At 34.8% G+C, this 21929-nt stretch overlaps 1 protein-coding gene across 3 annotated transcripts in view; it reads right to left on the bottom strand.

Moving 5' to 3' along the window:
- Window positions 1-21929, bottom strand: part of SYN2 (synapsin II) — a 176876-nt gene that overhangs the window by 99135 nt on the left and 55812 nt on the right. For all 3 annotated transcript variants that reach the window (XM_068694897.1, XM_068694898.1, XM_068694896.1), the window contains exons 2-4: window positions 12090-12147; window positions 10189-10280; window positions 7274-7430 (exon numbers count right to left, since the gene is read on the bottom strand). In XM_068694897.1, the coding sequence (XP_068550998.1) occupies window positions 7274-7430; window positions 10189-10280; window positions 12090-12147 (307 nt within the window). The remainder of the gene's footprint in view (window positions 1-7273; window positions 7431-10188; window positions 10281-12089; window positions 12148-21929) is intronic.

Raw genomic sequence — 21929 nt, 5'->3', positions numbered from 1 at the left:
AAATCACACTGTTCAATGTATGTAGATTTCTGTTACATATTTGAAGCAAAGTACATAATTATTTATTTAATGTAGTGTTCGAAGTTGCTAGTAAATTACTTTTGACCAAAGAGTTTAAAATGCTTTTACTTTCCTTCTGACACAGTTTTGTGAATTTACTTTCAGCTCTTGCACTACAAATCCATCAACATGTTTTGCTTTAACTGGCAGACTGAGCAAAGAGGCCAAAATCTTCATTGGCTGACAGAGAATTAAACTACGGTTTTTACATTTAATGTTCTGCTTGGATCAGGGCTGGAAGAATAGCACATGTGGACAGTTTGTTCTCTGGCTGTCCTATGGAATACCCTTCATATGAGTAAGAGACACAGAAATGGTTTTAAAACACCTCCTCCCTTTGTGTAAATGTTTGCAAATAGGTAAATTGAATTTGCTGAGGAGATGTCACACATTATGACATGAAGCTCTTCAGACTTTGCCAGTCATGTGATTGTGCCTAGTACCTGAGAAAACAATTCTTCAATGCCTGGGAAAGAGAAGGGCAGCACCCGACTTGCAGTCCTGAAGTGAAAGAAAGGAGCTGTTTTTTGGTTTTTGTTTTTTTTTTGCTGTATTAGCTTCCTGAAGTGTAAAGGTAGGAAAAGTGTGGGTGGGATCTACGTATTTCCATATTCTGGCTGTCCACTGTCCCCATCATTTTCTATCAGGTAGATCAATCTTGCCAGAATGGTTGAAACAAGAAAGTTTAGTGCTGGTTCTGGGTTTCATCTCATGAAATACATAAAATTAAGTATAGCACAGGTCTGAACGTTTCTACAATTTATAATGTATAAGAGGTATTAAATTTTACTAAACTTCTTCCCAAATTTGTGTTGAACCCAATTTTAGGGACACATTTTTTAGCTCTGACCTTCAATTAAAAAATCCCTCTGGGATATAGAGAAATACAACAACCAGATTCTAAACCATTGTTCAGCATTACTGTACAAATCTTACTCTTGTTAGTGAGCACAGAATTTCATTACAGTGCAACAAATTTGGGGGAAATTTAGTTAAATTAGTTCTTTCACTAAAACAGATGTAAAATAGCATTGAAGGGTCATTCATAGAAGTAGATTTACAGTAAATAGATATTCAAGGCTTTTATTCTTATGCACATTCATTTTTATCTGTTATTCGTTCTCCAGAAGATACTTTGACACAATATTGAAACTCATCTATGTGGCTGTGTCTGCCTATTGGCATAGTTTCAATAATTTCTGTCAACAGGAAGCTGGAATGAACAGAGATCATTTCTTTTATATGCTCCTCCCTGCAGAGTGTCTACAACTTTCCTGCCAGTGTCCCAGTCTGTTGCTCAGATTATAGAAGTATATCTTGAAGGCTGGAAAGGCACAAGGGGGCAACTTCTTACAGAACACATGAAGGAGAACACAAGTTAGGGGAGCTGGCAAGTTAGCACACTATAATACCATCACAAAGCAGCAAAGGACAGTCAAAACAGACCTTCCAAAAAAAAAAAAAAAAAAAAAAAAAAAAAAAGGAAGGTGAGGACAGAGAAAGTGTTCAATACAAGAAAGAGGAAGATAAAGGGAAAATCATCTGCAAAAGAAACAAAGTAAAACACAATACATGTAGGCACAGCATTACATAAGCTTGGCAAATGGAGCATGATAAAAAAAATAATCAACTAACTTGCAAAAAACCTACTTGGATATCCACTCACAAACTGTAGGAAAAGACACGTAGAAGAATTGTGATCTTTATAATACTATGAAGTGGAAAAGCCATGATCAGCCTTCCCTCAGACTGAGTGCAGATGAGTGAGGAAATCACTTTTGGCATAACAGAGTGTTCTATCATACTTCTCTGGCATTTGAAATCCTTAATAGCAAAAAATTCCTACAATGAAGCGAAGTCCCAGTGATCTTTTGAAGGTGTTTCAGTACAAGATGGGTTCACATCTGGAACTCTACATAAAAAATGCCAGATTCTTTCAGATATCTTTAAAATACAGACAAGTCTGTCTTCTGGGTCTTAATTCTACTCTGCCAGCTATTGACCAAAAAACACTTCCTTTTTTTTTTTTTTTTCTTTATGTCCTACATTGCTGAACCAGAGAATGATGCAGCATTTTGTCACAATGTGACGAAGTTTTCTTCATTAGAGGCTGAACCTGCTCAACACCCAGGTTTCTCATCCATGAAGTGACAGATCTCTCTTCACAAGCTGTTATGACTACACAGTAGCTTGGCATGCTAATGTGAGCTTCTACATCCCCTCTGTGATTATATCAAGTCAGCATTTCAAGTTAAACACAGACTTCCACCAACCTGGCAGCAAGCTAAGGTCATGAAATTCACAGATGAGCTTATTGTAGACCCATTATCAAGTTGTAGGTTGTACCATCTCCTTCACCAGAATAAGTGAGTAATTAATGTATTGGTGGATCCTGGAAGCTGTCCAAACCAACAGTTTCTAAGTAGCCTCCCAAGGCATGCTAACAAAAGAACAGATTTGCAGCCAGCCACAAATGATACTACGTTTTTCCTCTGCAGCAAAGGAAACAGAACTGCTATAATGTGATTGGACTTGGAACATATAACTGTGGTTGGTAGAATTGCTGCAATTCTGTTATCTCTGCACTGTTAAAACACCACTATCTGAACCTATAGACAGCAATCCAGCTACTGTAATGCACATAATTAGTATATCATAGTCAAGGTTGAACTGTAATAAAATGTTCTATTTATAGTAGATATGGACATTGAACTTTACAGTCCCTGACAAGAATGTCAGAGTTAGCGTCTTTACTGACGTCACCAGCTAATTCCATCTCACTGTATGAGCCCATTTATTGACCAATTGTTCACTGTATGAGTGAAAAGCTAATAATTTGTGGAATTACTATACTCCTACCAATACTTGCAATTGAAAGTAAAAACCAAGAGCAGGGTTCGCTTAACGCAAACATTTAAGCAAGAATATTTCACAGAAATCTTAACAGGAAACATGCAAAAGGATGCATGCAGAAGAAAAGTATTTCAGAAAAAAAAAAATCAACCCAATACACTGGATCTATTTTTTAAAATAACATTTCCCCAGCCCTAATCATAAGTATGGGATGACTATGATTTTGCAACATGACAATGCAAGGAAACATTCCAATGAAGTAGATAAAGACCTTTAAAAGTTTCCTCCACAGCTCTGCATTTGCTTAGTAGCAACCAATAGTGGCTATTTATAAAAGTCTTGCTTCCATACTAGGTAAGTATCTTTCTGAAATTCTTACTAACATTTAAGTAGAATACATCTCAAAAGCCAGGATCATGATTTTTTCATGAGGTAGGTGGTAAGTATTATCACAGAAGTGATATAACAGGAGTACTGTGATAATTCCAAATCATTAACATATTTCAGTATGCAAACATTTCACCACAAACATTCAATTCAATATTTTCTTTGCCACAGTTGCTAGCATCCTAAATTTTTAAAGAGTTATATGGTGCTTTGAACTTTTGACTTGTATTTGAAGGAATAATATATTTCCCAACACTAGAAAACACGGGCTTTAAGACTTTATTTTAAAAATATTTTTACCATGTTTCTAGCAACCTTCCCACATCCCCATCTTTTGATAATATATCTTAGATTAAATACTGCCTGCCTATTGGCAATGACATAGAAAACTATGTCTGCAGACACAATGTGAAAAGAGTTCCACCTAAAAATTTTGGGCAGGTGCTTCAGTTTTTAATGTAGGTTGTGAATCTGTCCTCAGAGTAGAAAAAAATGCTGTGCTATAGGTTCTAATAAAAGCAAAGACCTGATACTGTGAAGTACAGCAAATTAAGGAAAAAAACAAGATATTGCATTTTGGATTCTAACCCTTATTTTATCCCACAGTCCTTTTATAATTGTAGCCTACCCATCCTGACTTTCCCTTCCACCAATTCTACACTACTCCCCATTTTACACTTATTTAAATATGTGCAATTGGTGGCCATGGCTAATTCAAAAAAAAAAAAAAATCATCCTTTAAAGTCCCATTGCATTGGACACTGTTGCCCTGTCTCTTTCTGCTATTATAGAAATTGTGATTTACTTCTGCCACTGAAATTTTACTTGGAGGGTCAATGTAGTTCTCATCAATTAATAAAGATGGTGATTTATGGCTTTATCTAGAGTTCTACTTTTCTTTTTAACATTTTTGAATTAGCAATTTTTATAGAAATAGCTTTCATAAAAACAACAAATCAACCTTTCTAACAAGGGAATCATCCAGAAAGGCATCCTTTATGTGGTATGAAGAGGATGGGCCTAATCTATGGTCAGTCTAAGCTCGTTTGCTTATTCACACTACTGCAAAATTGACATGGACACTCATGACTGCTGAATATGCTTTCTGAAATACTTTCTGACAGTAGGATGCACTTTACAAAAAGTACATATATGTATGAAGTGGAAACTACTTTTCTTTTCATATGAATGTTAAGACTGAGTAACATAAAATGTAATCAGAATCACTATCTATTCTGATATTTCAACCATGATGAGAAAGACAATGATTTAAATAAGAAAACATATTTATCTGCAAACGTACAAATTCAGTTTCACCCAAGCATGAAGTTCGGTGTATAATAAGATATTAGAATAGTAGGTGGTTCAAAAGCTTTAAACAGTGCTGCATATGTTGAACTCACTTCTGAGCAAGGAAATAACAGAATAATTCTGCTAGTTTTTGGTTTGCTTTGTTTTTTTCCCTCTAGTTACAATTTAACTGTTTTCTAGTTCAGCTTAAATACATGCCATTTTAACACTACAGAACACATATTGATTTACCTGCCTGAAGTACATCTAGAAGCATGCTATAGGCATCAGTGGTTTTTATGCATAATGTCAGCATTATGCATGATTGAGGAGCACACCCTGAGATGAAAAGCATCTAAAACTAGACTACAGTTTGCTGCAGGGATTTTACATAGGCAAGGTAGCATGTTTGAGTTGGATGTAATCTAACAAGCTAGAAAATACTAGCAAAACTAACAGTCCCTGAGTTATGCTGCATTATTTGAACATTTGCAAAACTGGCTGAATCAAAGAATCAACAGATTTTTACCCATTAGCAATAGCTAATGGGTAAATACTCCGAACATGAATTGAAACATGTTTACGTGACTGCTTGCATTGCTTACCATCCCCAAACCTGATAAAGGTTTCACAATAGTCTAGGATTAATATACACATACATAATGGGAGGTGTCTATACCAGTGAGAACAGAAGTCAGTAAAGTCCAAGTTAAAAGCCTAAACAAGCCATCTTGTGTTTGTACAGAAACTATTTTTGTCCTCAAATCAAAAGTCTGCATTCTTTTAAAGTAGGATCCAGTTGATGTATAATTCTGATATAAATTTGTAATAGGAATCACTTGCATGATTGTACGCTTACCTTATCATTACATGTAGTTAAAATGTGGAATTAAGGCCCTCTTTGTATTACATACCTTAATTTAACAACTTCTGTGAAGGGAACTGTTGTAGTAAATTAAAACATGAAACGCTAGTTTGAAGCATGTGACCTGTCTGATACTTTAAAATTTCTCTAGGATAGTTATTAGGGAGGAAGTATCCAAGAGATGTGAAATGGACTTTTGCTGAGACTGCAAAATCCATTTCAAATAAAAAAATTGTGGCTGTCAGATGCAGAAACAGCAAGGTAGGAAAATCTCAATGGAAAAAATATCATTCTTCTGTATGTTTGAATAAAATAAGCTTAGCTGAAAAAATAGTTTAATGTCATTCATATTGAGGCTTGGCTACAGTACAGAAATTTAAGCACTAAAAGAAAATATTTGAAAAAATCAAAGATAAGCAATTGTAGCAATTATTATAGCAAATATTTCAATAACACCCAATCAATCCCAGTTATTACTGGTCTACAAAATCAGCACAGTGATTTTCTGTGAAATGAGACCATTTGTAAGAAACATATATTGGTTTGGTGAAAGAACAGCTATGACGCTAATGCCACCAGAAGACTATTAAAAATTATTCAGTTTCTCTCTACTGCATCGTTATTGCATATATATGCTACTGTTACTGCTTCATTGCCCAACTTTACTGCATACAATGAATCAAAGCATTAAGAAATGCCACACAGCATATAAAATATGACGTACTAATATAATGGATTCAGCAATGTACAATATGTATTCTGAAAACTTATATATGCTTTATTAATTATTTATTCCCCACTGTACATTACTGAAACATAAAAATGTGATAAAATTAGCTGCAAGAGATATATATGAAAACCTGTTGACAATTTTTTAATACTGGTTTTCAAATTAAATCTGAGAAAATAAACATCTTCAAGGCAATAAAAAGTATTAAATCATTACAGTAAAAGTTTATTTTGGTGTGAAAAATACTGAAAAGTCTTATTTTCTTACCCAAACATCAAAAGAAAAAAAATATGAATCATTGGCTATTTATAACAAGTGGTATTCTTTAAAGTTTCATTAGCTCTTGGGCAACTGAATACACCTATTAAACAAAGTGATTGCATCCATAATCATCTTTCACAGCACTGCATTTTAACTTGTTGCTACTAAGCTCTAGTCCAGTATGAATGAAAAAGATCATCAAATTCTACTTTCATCCCTACAAAGTATGTACTGAAAAGCTGAAATAGCATCTACACTAAAAGTGGCAAATATCAGTGATTCTCAAATGTGCCTCGTTACTCTATGTGTAACTGAAAAAAGACTAACTTCTACCTCATATGCACAAGGTTATGAAAAGAGCTTTCAGATGAGGAAACTAATAGCTTCAGATTTCCTTGCTGAAGCATATCCCCAAAAATTTCACAGGCAGGAGGAAAATACTGGCTAAAAGTCTGTTTAAATTATGTTCAAAGCCACAAATATGAAAAATATTCTCAGCTTGCTTTTCCCACACAAATTATGAATAAATACACGTTCATCACTTGAGGAAGGATGTTAGCAACGAATAGGCTTTCCGTTAGTTTCCTCGCTTATTTCATTATTTGTACTGTGCATATTTTTCTCTCCATCTCCACACTGCCAACACTGTCTCTTTGGAAAAATAAATAAATAAATAAATAAAATAAAATACATTAGTTTCCTTTTTATTTCTTTCACTATTGTTTCACTGTTCTGTGACTTTGCATTTTGTCACACAAGCATGAATTAAACAAGCAAATAACAGAAGTCACTAAGCCTGCACCAGAACTTTTCAGTACAAGACTTACCACCCATGGTTTATCACAGAAGTTATAGATGGATTCCAGGGAGTTGACACTAGGGATGCCTGCATACTGCAGCCCAATGATCAAGTTTCGGAAATCTTCATTTTCTGCCATACTGAATGAATGTTGTCGAACAAGGACAAAATCAGGTCTGAATGACCTAGCAAGGAAAATTGATAATAATTAATACCCACATTGTTTCTGAAAACAGCATCTAATAAATACTGTGACTCCATTAAGTAGAGAGACAAATTAACATGGCTTTTCAGGTTGTTCTGCCACTGAAAGAAACATCAATTCTGAGTATTTCTTAGTTTATTTCTATGTATATTGGTTCCTGAGCAATGACAAAGATAAAGCAGGCAAACACCTCTGCCAGAAGCTTAAGCAAGTTCTAATGCTTTCCTTTTAGGGAATATTTTTACTTTCACAGCTATTGTCAGTGTTTTAAGGACAATAAGAAAGAGATGAAGCAATCCTAATGCCTGCAAAAGAAATCATCAGAATTGGAGGCAATCAGAGTTCAACTTTTGATCTAGATACCACCCCCCATCTGATATTTAATCATTTTTTCTTGTGTTGCAAAATTCATTAATTCTTGTCCTGACTATGCACCTTTGAAAGCAGTCTGGCACCACCTTCACCTTACTTAAACTCTGACATCTAGTTTAAGTAAGGTGACATCTGACATCCAGTTTAAGAATTGACATCTAGTTTAAAAAGGTTACAGAAAATAGAAGACATAACACAACAGGTGGAACTCACTCAAACTTGAACGTTGCAAGATTCTGCTCTGTATTCAGATTTTATAGGTGGAAAAAACACTAACTAGCTTAAGGATATCAATGTCTTGAAGAAGTATAACTGTAGAACAAGTGCCTGTCACTTTTTTTTTTTTTTCCTCTTAATCCCAGTCAGCAAAATTCTGTCACAGGAATTTCTATGATTTAATTAACTAATATTTTGCTCATATATCTGTGATAGAAAGTCATTTTGGACATCACATCAATAGAACATAAGAATTTTAATGACAGTATTCAGATAAACCTTTTTAGTAATATGTTTACAGTCTGTACTCAATATAAATTTTCACACCAGTGGGACCAGAAATTTCTCCTATTTCTCTTGACAATTGAGACAGAAAAAAAGCAATATGCTGCATACGCTATTGACTGACCCATAGTTAATGCTGGCTCTCAAAGAACTTCCTTAACTGAATATCCTTCAGTATCTCTGCATTCCTTAGCAACACAAGAACCATACACCAAGCTTCAGGCAACACATTTCCCAAACCAACAAGGCTTAAAGCAAGGTAAAGACTTGCAGATACCTGAAGAAACAGAACTTAGAACTTTTATGAAAAAACTCCCCCCCCCAACATGTTCTATATCTCCAGAAAAGTTATTTGTCATGCAAATGTAGAACCGCTCCCATCATGTCTGCTTACCCCTCTTACACCAGAAAGCACACACATATATGCAAACATCCCACACAAAGATGAGTGCAATATCAACTTCAGGTAGCTCTATTTGGTTAAATAAATTTGATTATAAATAAAAGTGATGATACTATAAAATCCTGCATTACCTCACTATTAGAGTTGCCTGATGACGTGGTAAGATTTCTCTGTTTTTTTTAACCTAAACAGCAGTTTAATTTTTTTTTTCTCTCTCTCTTAAACAAATATACATCATTTCAGATGCTGTTTCCTTGAGGTTCCCAGCTCTCGTTAAATATTGACATATTGAGATCCTAACTGGGCATCGATACTTATGTTCTGTTTGGAAAATTCTCTACAGCAAAGCCATTAAAGAGCAAGATTTCTTGGCTCCAAAACTTCATTCTTCATTGGGGGGGGGGTGGGGGGGTGGAAATCAGATCTGTTACTCTTCTAAGGAAATAATCTTGTGGATTTGGCATAAGTGGTTGTTACATTAAGCTGCAATATTTTTAAAGCACACAAGAAATTAAACAGCTATGAGTTTTAAAGCATAATGTATGCTTATTTTCAATATTTTTCTTCTTGATTTTTTTTTTTTTAACATGAAAAAGTAAAAATCTTCAAGTCTTTTATTTGGACAGATGTTGAGCAAAAACACAAAGTTACTAGACATGCTGTATGCAGTCCAGCTCCCTGAACTCTTACTCTTTCCTGAAGATAAACCTAAGTAGGAAACTACCAGATCACTGTCAGCTGTGTGATCTACCTTTCTATATGCAACCATTCAGCCAAACTGTTACACTTAAACCATTAACTGCACTGACCAAAATCAGAGTAATTCCCCTGTTATAGAACTGTCTGAAATAATTTTCCTAATGTAAATTAAGCTTTTACTTTGCCCTGATGTACTCCTGTTTCCCTCCCTACATTTACAAAGCTGAACATGTTCGCTCTAGAGGAAAATAAATAAATAAAAAAAATGGTGAAAAGACCCCTGACTTCCATTGGAATAATTCTTTTATGGACAAAATACCCTAATAGGAAATTATCTGAACTGTTATATTACAGTAACTATCTGGAAAGAATTCATATGACTTGGCCCATGTCAATAGAAAACAGCAGGCCCTGGGTGGGAGCTGCAGCCCATGGAGAAGAGCCCACACAGGAGCGGGTGGTGTGGGGGGAGCTGCCACCTGTGAGGGACCTGCGTTGGAGCAGTTTGCTCCTGACAGATGGAACCCATGGTACGGACCCACATGAAGAGCTGCTGCCCGTGGGAGGCCCCGTCACATGACTTACTCCACTGATCAGATACTTTTCATGGCAAAAATCCCTATTACCGTATTAAAAAAAAAAAAAAAAAAAAAAAAAAACACGCACAACACTCAGTATATTTTACATGTACATTTACATTATGCATGTAAAATTACATGCAAAACCTATTGCTTCTTGCTCTTATTGTACTTAGTTTTCTTACCTGACGACTTTAGTGCCATTCCGAAATACTTGGATATCTACTGCATAATTGCCATCAGCATGGGCTATCAAGTTGATTTCTGAAAATTCTGCCTGTGAAAAGAGGACTTGCATTAGTCGGTCTGTTTTATTTTACCTTTATTTTCCTAAATCCCTTCTGTTAAGTATTAATATCTGAACAGCTGACAATATATAATTGGAACACAATGTGCACTAAGAGGATCTTCTTAATTGGATCTTAATCCAATGGTATGCATCATATATGAAGCAATCAAACAAATTAGAAAATGTAAAGAAAGAAAAAAAAAATTAAAAATGCATAAACAAAGACCGTGGGGTGGTAGAGATTTATTTCCTTTGTATGGTGTGCTATAGAAATTAATCAAGGCACAACAAACATTTACCAAACATGCTGAAGCAAATAGCACAAAAGCAGTGTTAAGGTAAATATGAGAAATGGAATATTTTCTTATCACACTTAGTATGTTTTGTTCTTTCTTCCCTTTCCTTCACATATTTTACTCCTTTCTATTTCTTTTATGTGCATTTAGTCTTCTTCCTAAAAGATCAGTTGCTACTAAACAATTGACATGCAAAATTCACAAATAAAGGATTTTTTCAAAGTATCTTCTCACACTGGAAATGTGGCATTTAAAAGGAACCAATTCCATACTCTGAATCTACAGTTATTTGAAATAAAAGAACAGGATGTTTTTCATTTATCCACAGTCTTTCATCAGCTTAGACTCTCAAAGCACTTTACAATAACATTACACAGCAGAATAATTGAAATGCAGCCAACTGTCTTCTAGAGGATAAATAAAAGTGTCTTTGCTATCCTGGACACTAGTACAGAGCAGAGACTGTCAGAATTCTCATTAGTCTCCTCTTGAAAAATGGTGTCACTGAAGCCCTTCCTAAGTAAAATCTGTGTAAGGCTTTCAGAATTAGTGTTCATTTAAGGCAAGTGTTGACTCCTCTATCCACCATTCCAACTCAACAGTTTAAGTATGTGCTTGATTTCAAGCATGGATAATTCTTCATTAAATCGTATACATTTATATACTTTCTTGGATCAATGTTTTAAACACAAAGAGCAGATTTAAGACTTTGAAAAATCAGTGCAAATGATGAGAGATTAAAATATTTGTATAAATGCTGACAAAACATTAATAAATCATTTAAAAATTAAGATTGAAAACTAATCTCTCCCATTCATTTATTACATTAAAAAATTACATGGATTCACAGTATAGATTTCATACTTTAAAAACTTAGTATGTGATAGAAAATATTTTAGATTATAGGTAGGTTGCTGTAAGCAGTATACAAACAAAATAATGCCCTTCAGTATTAGGAAAAGAACACTGAAGTTACTAACTCAATTTATTTGTACACAAACAGTAAAGGTGTCAATGCTTTACAAAGTGTTTAATAGGGTTCAGAAGCCTTCAATCTATTGCTGATTAAAGGTGGTTTTGGTCCTACAAAGACCTTATGAAGGAAACTCTAGGCTTACACAGTGCTAGCATTAAAGTGTACGTGATGTCAACTGCACATTCTGATTTAGATGTGAGTGGTATTTTGGAACAAAATAGCTTCTTCCCCTCTCTCAATACTCTTGAAAATCCCTGCAAAGCAGTTCCAAGTTGAGAACAGTGCAGAGCTAGATAGTGCAGCATTAAAGTGATTTAGATAATCCACAGTGCCAGTGATATTTTTGCCTCACTCCTTGAAATTACAAATAAAATTCAACCTTTTAGTGTTCTACCCAATTTGCTTTTTTTTTTTTTTTTTACTGAAGTACAAAGGACTACATACCTATTTATGCATACATGCATGTACGTGTATATATACACACGAGCACATAAAAATAACATTCAGATTAAGTCATTTAATTACCTGTTCAACCTTTATGTCATATTCTCCATGAACCTTTTTTCCACGGAAAGCCTTGGCCCTGCAAGAAAGCAGGAAGACAGAAAATCAAGGATATGTATATCTGTAATCAGTAGCTGCATAAAGCTTCCTTTATGGCCTTCAGTGTCTTGAAAATATGCATATATACTAAAAGAATACACATTTTATCCCCTTTATCATCCTTTTGTCCTTAATATCCAGTCACATACTATTTTGTGATTCCTGCAATCACCCAATATGAAGTACATACTAAGGTGTACTTAAATACATATTTCACAGTTACTAATACGAGTACCATTAACAAGATGCAATCCTGCTTGCATTAAAACCGACAACATCAATGGAAATTCACTTCAGTGTGAACAAGATCCTAAGCAACACCACTCACACTAATCTTTGTTCACTTAATTTATTTAGAAAAAAATGGTTTATTGGAAACATTATGCCCAAAAACTTTCAACTGTTTTTAAAGGAAGTATCATAGGTACTGGAGACTGTTGTCACTAAATTTGCAAGTGATCAATTTACTAAATAGTTTTGCTTTTTCTAGATTGTAACTTGTGGCAGTGTAATTAACCTGAAAGAGAGATTACCAACTGTTATGCACTGTGATTGCTTTGATAAAACAGAACTGAATTAAATGGTCCAAACCTCAGGCCTCACAAGCAATGTATTTTGTGTTTTATGTCTTATCTAGCATTTATTTGTTTTGGAGAAAACAGAAATGAAATAAAAACCTGTTGATAAAAGGGAATTACTCTAACACTCTGAAGCTGGAAAAGGGTATCAGTCTCTGTAACTTCTTTATTCAAGCCAAAGTTTAAAGTACCTTTCCCACTTTTATTAATAATAAGCAAAAATCTACTCTACATCCAAAAAATAAAACAAAACAGAACATCTGCAAGTGCTTAAAAAAAAAAAAAACCAACTATTTTGTCCATTTCAACATTTGACAAAATGCTATTTATTCAACTTTATTTTATATATTTATATTCAATTTTATTTTATTTCTTTATTATATTCAATTAAATCTACCTCATCAGTGAAAGTAGCATATACTCTATAATAAAAAAATTCACTGTTACTTTTCAAAAATCCTTTTCCCACTGAGATTGAGAAGAGTTTCACCATTGGTTTCAGCATTGGAAGAACTAAATTCCATGATAATCAACAGAAAACACTGCTTAGGCAACATATTTCTTAACGATATTTTATATATTTTGGATAACTGATGGTAAAAAATAAAGAAACTGTTTATAATGAAATGGCATATAGAAATACTGTTCAGCAATTAATTCTGTATGTATATGCAATTGCTAAGAAGATAAAAATGAAGAAAATATTTGCATTATTGGTTTATACTGTTTTCTTTTAATTAATACAGATGAGATACTAAGTTTTAAATCCACTATTTTATTACAGAAGGTGCCTACTGAGGATAACATTATCACATATTTTTGCCTGTAAAAAAAAAAAAAAAAAAGTAGAAGTTAAATACACTGTATAACAAGTCTAACTTAAAGAAATAGTATTCATTTTTTTCCCCAGTTTGTTCTGAATGGTAACTTGACCATATAGAGAGACTAAACCTCCTACAGTGCTTACCCTAACAAATATCAGCAATTGATTTCTTCGTCATGACAGGAAACGGAACTGAGAAACCACAAAGAGCCAAAGAGAGGCTTCTCTGTTCTTTAGCACTAAGCATTTATTGGAATATGCTCCAAACATTAGTTAAAGTGAAATGTTATCCCTTTAAATTCACTTTTTCTACTTCAACATCCTTTAGAGATGAAACAACCTTTAAAAAACTAAATTCTGGCATGATTCACATTTCAACAAATGACTTCAGCTTTGAAAATAAACAGCAATAGTAAGTACTGAAGTTATGCCATCTGGGGCTTGAAAACAAATGTGACATTTAAACATTCAGAGAGACCTAATTTCAAATCAGCATTAACCCACATTTGATAAAAATGTGTAATATTCAATAATATTCTCCAAATGTTGAGCCACAAACTGCAAGAATTTATCTAGATCTCTCTAAAAATACATTACAATAAAAAGTCATGCATCTAATTTCAGAAGAAACTCCGAGATATTCTTAGTAGGAGTGTGCTGTGAAATAGAACCTAGTTTGCATTTTATTTATTGTGCTTAGGAAATATAGTCATACCCTGATTGAGTTTTTTTCCTATTTACAGTCTTATCAGAAAGACATTTATTACCTTATTAATTACCTTACTTTTTTAAGAGAAGATGGGAAACAAAATGATATGGCATTATTCTTTTACAAAAAAAAAAAAAATAAAAATCACTTAAACATAGTTTGAAATTCCAGTTAAACATTATTACTCTCAGTACCAAGCATGGAATGCCTGTGTATCAACCCTGGGAGCACCTCAGGAGAAAGAACATAATGCTTTCATGCTCAGAATCTCTAACCAAGGCGTTTGAGAAGAGTACAAGGTTAGCTGTCAGTATGAGTAAAGATAATATAACAAATGTGCCCCAAGTCAAGTAACATTTGGCTGCCTGTTGCTGATGATTTTTGAATTGTTTGTAAGGAAGAGAAGGGAAGAAAGCAGTACTGTTAATCATATGAAAGTGCCTGTGTAAACAGTTGCTTTTCAAAGCCTAAATGTAAAGAAAACGACCAGGTACTACTATGAATGCTCCTTACTAGAGGTATTAGCATGAACTCTTGCAGTCAGGATCTTTTCAAAATAAGTGAAATATTTACATATTTATTGCTTCACAATTCATTTTCTGGATAAAATCTTGAACATTTAAAATTAACCAACTATAGAATATATAGTTGCCATAAATACATACATATATAAGTACATAAATATATGAACTGATGCTACTTAACTTTGGCAAGGACAATGAATAAAGTAGTGAGCAATAAAAATGTTTCAAACATATTAAAAAAGGCCTGAAATATTTCTCTCAAACTACGCAGCATCTACATAAATTTCCACAATATCTTACTGTGCCATGAAACCAATGACGTAAATGAGCAAAGCATTAACACTGGTGCTACATCAGCTGGCAACAAAATCAACAGGAAAATCATTTGCTAACATGCAATAGATTTAGACCAATTTAGTTTGCATTCTTAAATACCACAACAGAGTTCACCAGCAACAGCCTTATTAAAGTCAAAAGCATGCATCTGGCAAAAGAATGGGTTCCAGTCCTACAGACTACTGCTCATGTATGTAAATCTCTTATTTACACAGCTCTGCATATTCCTAAACACAGCAATTTGCCCTTCTAGTCAATAAGCACAGCGCTGGTAGTCTTATTTCTGTACAATGTACACAGGATTCAGATCAGCTTAAGCACTGATTTCTGGGCATGCCTGAACAGTGGGAACTAATTTCTGTTCCCAGCAATAAGAGCTTTGTATGCTCAAAAAATAATTAATATTGCCAGCTTACTACAACTGGGCAAAAGTTTATTCACCAATTAGAACAGTAGCACCCTCTAGAGTACAGAAATTGCAGACTGTCAATGTGCATAAACAGCTTAATTAACTTTGAGCACGGTAACTTACACATACATACACCGCAGTCTCAAATAACTGGTTCACTGGAATTAACAGATGCATGTAAAGATTTTGGCAGACTGTGACAAAAGCAGACAGATTTCCAAGACCTTAGCATCTGGATCACTAGCCTCAGACACGGAATAGAAAATACTGAAGGGAAAACAAACCCAGTCTTCAGGTTCAAGACTGGTTAACAACAAAGATTTTTGCCACCCTAGTCAATCAAAATACCTGAAAAGAGAATTACTAGAAATAAAGCCAAGCACTTGTGGTCCTACTGCATATTAGGACATGATGAAGGACATGATCTCAGATGGCCTAGCAATGTTAGAATACTTCACATGGATAGTTCTGTCAAGCTAATAGGATTCTTCATTGCTGATCTGCCCAGTTATACTGGGGAGCATGGAAGCACAGTTACTTGCGCAATTCAAACTTAACAGGGCAGTACAAAACATCTGTAGGAAACAATCCTGCTCTGGTGCAGGGCTTTCCTTCCTTGACTTCTGTAACTTGAACCAAAGAACTTCCTGTTAAATATATCCTAAAAACCAGATCTCCTCACTCCTCCATGCAGAGGCACTCAAATGTCATACCATTCCTCATTCCCTTCATGAGTGATGGCAAAGCTCATGAAAAGGAATTTTTCAGCAGAGGATTCTCCTGCCCAAACAATAGAGAAGCTGCCCAAAGAAATTCAACTCTAAAAGTGTTTTTTAAAAAAATATAGAAATATAGAATCCAAGCCTGTTAAGTCGCAAATATTCCACTTCCCTTCCTGTGCTGTGTATCCCCCTTGCTGGAAAGTGGTGTGTTTTTGTTTGTTTGTTTTCGGTTGGTTGTGTTTTTTTTGTTTTGTTTTGTTTTGTTTTTTTCTCATAATTTATTACTAGTCTTTGTTTCTTTTTCTTTTTTTTTTTTTAAACAAATTATCCTATCTCCTTGGCATATATCAGAATATTCATCTTTTTTACTCTGATGATATAAACAAAACAGAACTATTTTTCTTCTTTCACAGTACAGACCTGCCAGCCCAAGAACCACCTCTCTGTTGCTTTAAACAGGAGCCCTTCTATTTGTCACTCTGTTCTGTGCCTGAATACAGTATTTTGCTAGAACTCTAATCAAGAGGAACATGCCTCCTACTCTTGAATCTCTAATTTGAGCTTAAATTTGCTGGTTTTTCAGAACAGCATGCTTTACTGAAAATGCCTAATTTTCTGCCCACTCAAGGTTAAACAAGTACTTTTTCATGACCAAATGCTAGACTGCCTTTCTGTTTGTCTCAAAATCCCACACCTCAGATTATGTAATACTTACCATTATCCCAATACTGTGGAAGATTTATAGTCACGATGTAATTTCTGTGGGTTTATTTTGTAAATTAGATGACAAATGAAAGTATTTTTAAATACTTTAAAGAATAATCACTAGAAGACCTCATACTTGATGCAACATATAACCTTTTCCAAATCTGTTAGACTCATTGGAACAAACAATTACTACACATTCCCAAGTATAGATTCATAAGAATACTTTGTATTTTGAAGAAAAAGTCCAAACATTCATATAGAAAACCATCATTAGCCATATTAAGAAATATTATTGTTCTAAATACTGCTGGATGTTTTAATGGTTCCTAGGACTATAAGACAAACTGCATATCTGCAGCAGTTATGATAAGTTCCTTAAACTTATCTATGTAAATATAAGTTAATATGAAAATATTGCAGGCTAGACTAATAAAGTTAGATTTGCCAATTCCAAGTCCCTAACAACTAAAAGTCCACTCTTTCCAACTTCTCACTCTGCTGACAACAAAGATAAATGAGGACAAACAGCTAATAAACAACTTTACTATTTAGAAGGTAATGCACTCTATCTTGAATAAATGGCAAAAATGTCACACAAGGAAGCCACTGTTGATTGTTTGATAGAAGAAAAAATAGAAATAACATCTAGTGATACTTTTCTTTGCTTTTTCCCATTGAAGTAAAGAAAGTAAACCGATTCACTAACAGAAAGTAATTCCTGACAATATTTGAAATGCCATAAAAAACAGTCTGGAGTGGAAGAATTTTTGAGACTGAATCCATACTACTGATAAAATCTTCAGCAGATATTTATCTGCCTTTCATTTTTTTCTATTTACACTGAAATCTCTAAGGCTCTAAGTTTTAAATGCCTCTCAGCAAGATGCATGACTGCATGTGATATGAGAATATATGAATCTTTTATGCTTGCAGACATTATCAAGTGATAGTCATATATAACATGCTGGGCTATCATGTTTGAAATTTCATCTTTGGGAATCCTGCACTTAGTACAGAATATGTACCTTAAAAACCTCTCCAGCTAGTTTCACTCCTGTGCTCAACCCATAGATGAGATTCTGAGCAGGTTTTTTTATTATTATTTTTCTTTTTTTTAAGTCAACATGAGGTAAGAGAGAGAGAGGAAAGCATGTAAGATACATATGTCTGGAGAGAAAGTGATAAAGAGATGCACACCTTTCAGCCACAGCTCGTAGTTAAACGAGATTAACTGCAACATCAAACGTTCAACCATAACATCATACCTTAAATCTTCAGCCCTACACGCAGGGACAAGACTCAGGGGAAGCAGTGAGCAATGGGAGGAGAAGAGATAAAAGCCAGAATATCCTGTTGGAGATATACATGTACTTATACACACACACACAAACACTCACAACACAATCACAACGTGTCCTCTGCAGAGAATGACAGTGGCGGTACAGGCAAGACAGAGTATTTTTTTTTTTTCCAGCTGGACCCCAACAAGCATTTAATACCCATTGAACAATGTTGTGGCCTCACCAGCTCTGAATTGGATTTAAATGAGCAACAGATTAAATGATTTTTCACAGACTGGCAGCTGCTTTAATCTTTGGCTCAGAGATCCTTTCACTTCCATCATGTAGAGCTGTACATTACAATTCTATTATTTAGTTGATGTTACAGGAATACTTTACATCAAGATTCCAAACAGTCAGTGGAAATGTCTTCGATTTTTTAATCTTTTTTTTTCTAATGTAAGCATAACTTATCTTTAGATTTAAGACAGCTGTGTGCTGCCCTGTTTCTCCAAACAGATCAATTAGAAACCCTAGTCTTTACAGCTCACAGTCATTGATGCAGTAAAGAAAGTATATGGCTTTTGCTGCCCTCTTCTGTAGAAATAAATATATATCAGATTGGTGAAAAAAGAAAGTGTTACCAATCAAGGAAAAATATAGAACCATGGTCATCTCATTGTTTTTGTGTCTTTTAAGGTTTCTACTCTGGTATCAACCCAGCCAGGTAGGAGTCAAAGGCAGGAGCTGAGAACACAGGAAATGCTTCATTATCATTACAGTTACATAGATATTTGTGCTGAATTATGGATGTTATGCATGATAGATAGTATAAACCTTACCTGTACTTAGTTTTAGATCTGCTAAAGAAAGTATATTAACAGCAACAATACGAACAGTCTCTATGTATTTAACACAGGGTTAGCAAAAAAAAAAAAAAAAAAAAAAAGGAAATAAATTATCACTGATGTCTAAATGGATTAAATTACTAGTAACTGTTGATGCTTTCTATTTTCCTCCATTGTTATTCATTTTAATTAGTGATTAACATTAAGGTACTTTTTGCACATGCATGTCTGTGAGGGAGAATACACACACTGAGTCTCCACTGGCTTCCTGAGAGTCTCTTCTAACTGAAGCTAAGATTCCCAGTGCAGGGTGGTACACTCCAGTCCAATTGCCCCCCACAAAGAAAAGAATTTCATGCACTGTGCTCAACAGAACAAAACTATTAATTTACCAGTTATTATGGAAGAATGAAACACGCATTTTATATACCCACTAGCTATGGAGGAAGGTCCAGCATGTTTCCATGAAAAAACAATTACTTCAGGATACTGAAGCTACAGTAGCCATCAGAAACACATTACACTGAAAAATCTCAGGACAATAAGGGTTACCACGAAAATAGAAAATTTTGCCAGTATCAGTTTCGTTGTTTTTTTTTTTATTTTTATTTTTATTTTTTTCTAAATCACATTTTATGCCTGATTCTGCAGGGAAATACCCAGAATGGTGCAGCAGGTTACCAGAACTCTTACCGTTGGCTCTATTGCTCTACGTGCAGCATCTGGGATGGAAAAATGAGGCAAAAGCCCCTGCTGTTTGGAGATGGTAATGCAATGCTGTGTAGTACAGAACATATACTATTCTGACTGAGCCAATAACTAGGTGGCTGATATTTTTTATTTATTTGCCAGTTTCATGTACCTTCCTATATTCTTTGTTCATAGTTTTAAACACACTAGGACTTTTTTTTCCTAACGAATGATGACCACTAGAAAAAGTTCCAAACTGGATGCTATAACATTAGTAAGACCTGAAAGAATATCACTTTTTAATTAACTCCTACATAATATTCACAAATGAGTTGTTCTGAAAATACAGCAAGGAATACATTTTAGCAATATTCCAACCCTTTCATTAAAAGGAACTGTCTCTTCTGCTCAGAATTAAGCTTTCCAAGTATGCTATAAAACTAAACTAATTTTAATGGTGTACTTACAAGTATAATCACACGTAATTTTGCCTGTACTTAAAATATCAACATCTGTTTTACTGATATTAAAATCATCAAGGAAGTCAAATAATTAAGAGCCTGTGTTCCTCAGGACTCTCAGCTTCCCACTATAGATTAGAGAATAATAGAATTTTGTCTGCTGAGAAACGCAGAGAAAGCACTGCCGAAGTTAGTGAATGAATCTGTTCTCTACAATAAATTAGCACCACAGCTAGTACACTAGCCTGAAAACATCATCCACCCCTTCCCTAAATGAAGGCGACCTTGGAAGTATGGGCTTTAACAATTCCTGTCCAGGAACAGTCTGAAAAACTAAAAGACAGGTAAAGTCTAGTGCAATCTGTAACACAAAACATACCACAAGCCTCAAGGATGTTGTGACAATGGGGCAGCTATTAAAGATGAGAAGCATAACCAAAATATATGATAATAAGTTTCATGAAAGTATTCTCTGACATGTTGGGGGTTTTGTAAGCAGCTGTGTGAACCCAGTTGCTTACAGTGTATCTAATTAGAAGCCAAATTTATTAATAAATAAAAAATATTCCTGAGTGATATATTAATTTTGGTCATATTGCACATTGCTTTAATACTAAATCCCACAATTGTTCACACCCTCCTCGTTTATTTGCAAAACAAAACTGATCTGAATTTTCAGTGCTTAATGAAGACTGGAATCAGGCAAGTCCTACACTGCTGCAATGTGTGCTGTACAGCTGCACAGGCTACTCTGAGCACGGTCTGTACTGCACCTAGGCTGTATTCAGCTCTGAAAGTGGAGCCATACACAATAGCATGCTGTACCTCAAATTTCAGATTTTGAAATTCAGCAGTGTGCCAACCTCTTGAGCAGAAATCTGATGAGGCTCTGTTGCAAGCCCCCCTGCAGTCCAGAGCCTAGCTGACTGGCAGTACATTACAGCTGTGAGGAGCAGAAGCATCTGCTGAACACAAAACTGTATTCCAACTTCTCTTCCCCTTCACAGCTGAATACTGTTCATCTCTTTTTTTCTTTTTTTTCTTTTTTTTTTTTTTTCTTCACAACTAAATGCTGTTAATTATCATGTAATTGTGAGGGTCACTGCCATTTTTTGGCAGACTTGAAATAACTAGGACACAAATAAGCATTCTCTTTTGACATATATTAAAACATAGCATTATTGTAATAATTTCACAACTGAACAATTCGCATCTATGGGATTAATTCCTCCAGGGTCTATAGGGGTGAGAACAGGACCTGCTCTCTTTTGCACACAATAGCAAAGGTTGTTCCAAGTTCTCGGAGATTTGAAGAGATCTTCCCTCTAGGAGCCGTACTGTGGAAAGAGCGCTCTAAATGTAGTTGGCAACATAGAGCACATTAGTCAAGGATGCCCAAGAGATGAACTGAATCCAGCCCTACATCATTTTGTGGGCTACACCCACCCACTTCAGTCCCTAATGGGAAGTGGCTCACTTATGCTACTAGTCACCTCTCCACTAATGGATCCTTGGGCAACCACAAGTCTGCAGTCCATGGCACTGATTCATTTGGATGGGGAGTCGTTAGAGAAAAAGACGGGAGTACTTTTCCCATGAAGATACTGCCATTTGGCAAAGAGCTAAATAGCAGGCATGTGCAAGTCCTTGTTACGTAATATCCAAAATCTGCAA

The sequence above is a fragment of the Anas acuta genome, chromosome 11 (assembly GCF_963932015.1).
Source record: "Anas acuta chromosome 11, bAnaAcu1.1, whole genome shotgun sequence".
NCBI lineage: Eukaryota > Metazoa > Chordata > Aves > Anseriformes > Anatidae > Anas > Anas acuta.
Note: the sequence above shows the minus strand (reverse complement) of the source record. Positions and strands in the feature narration are given on the sequence as shown.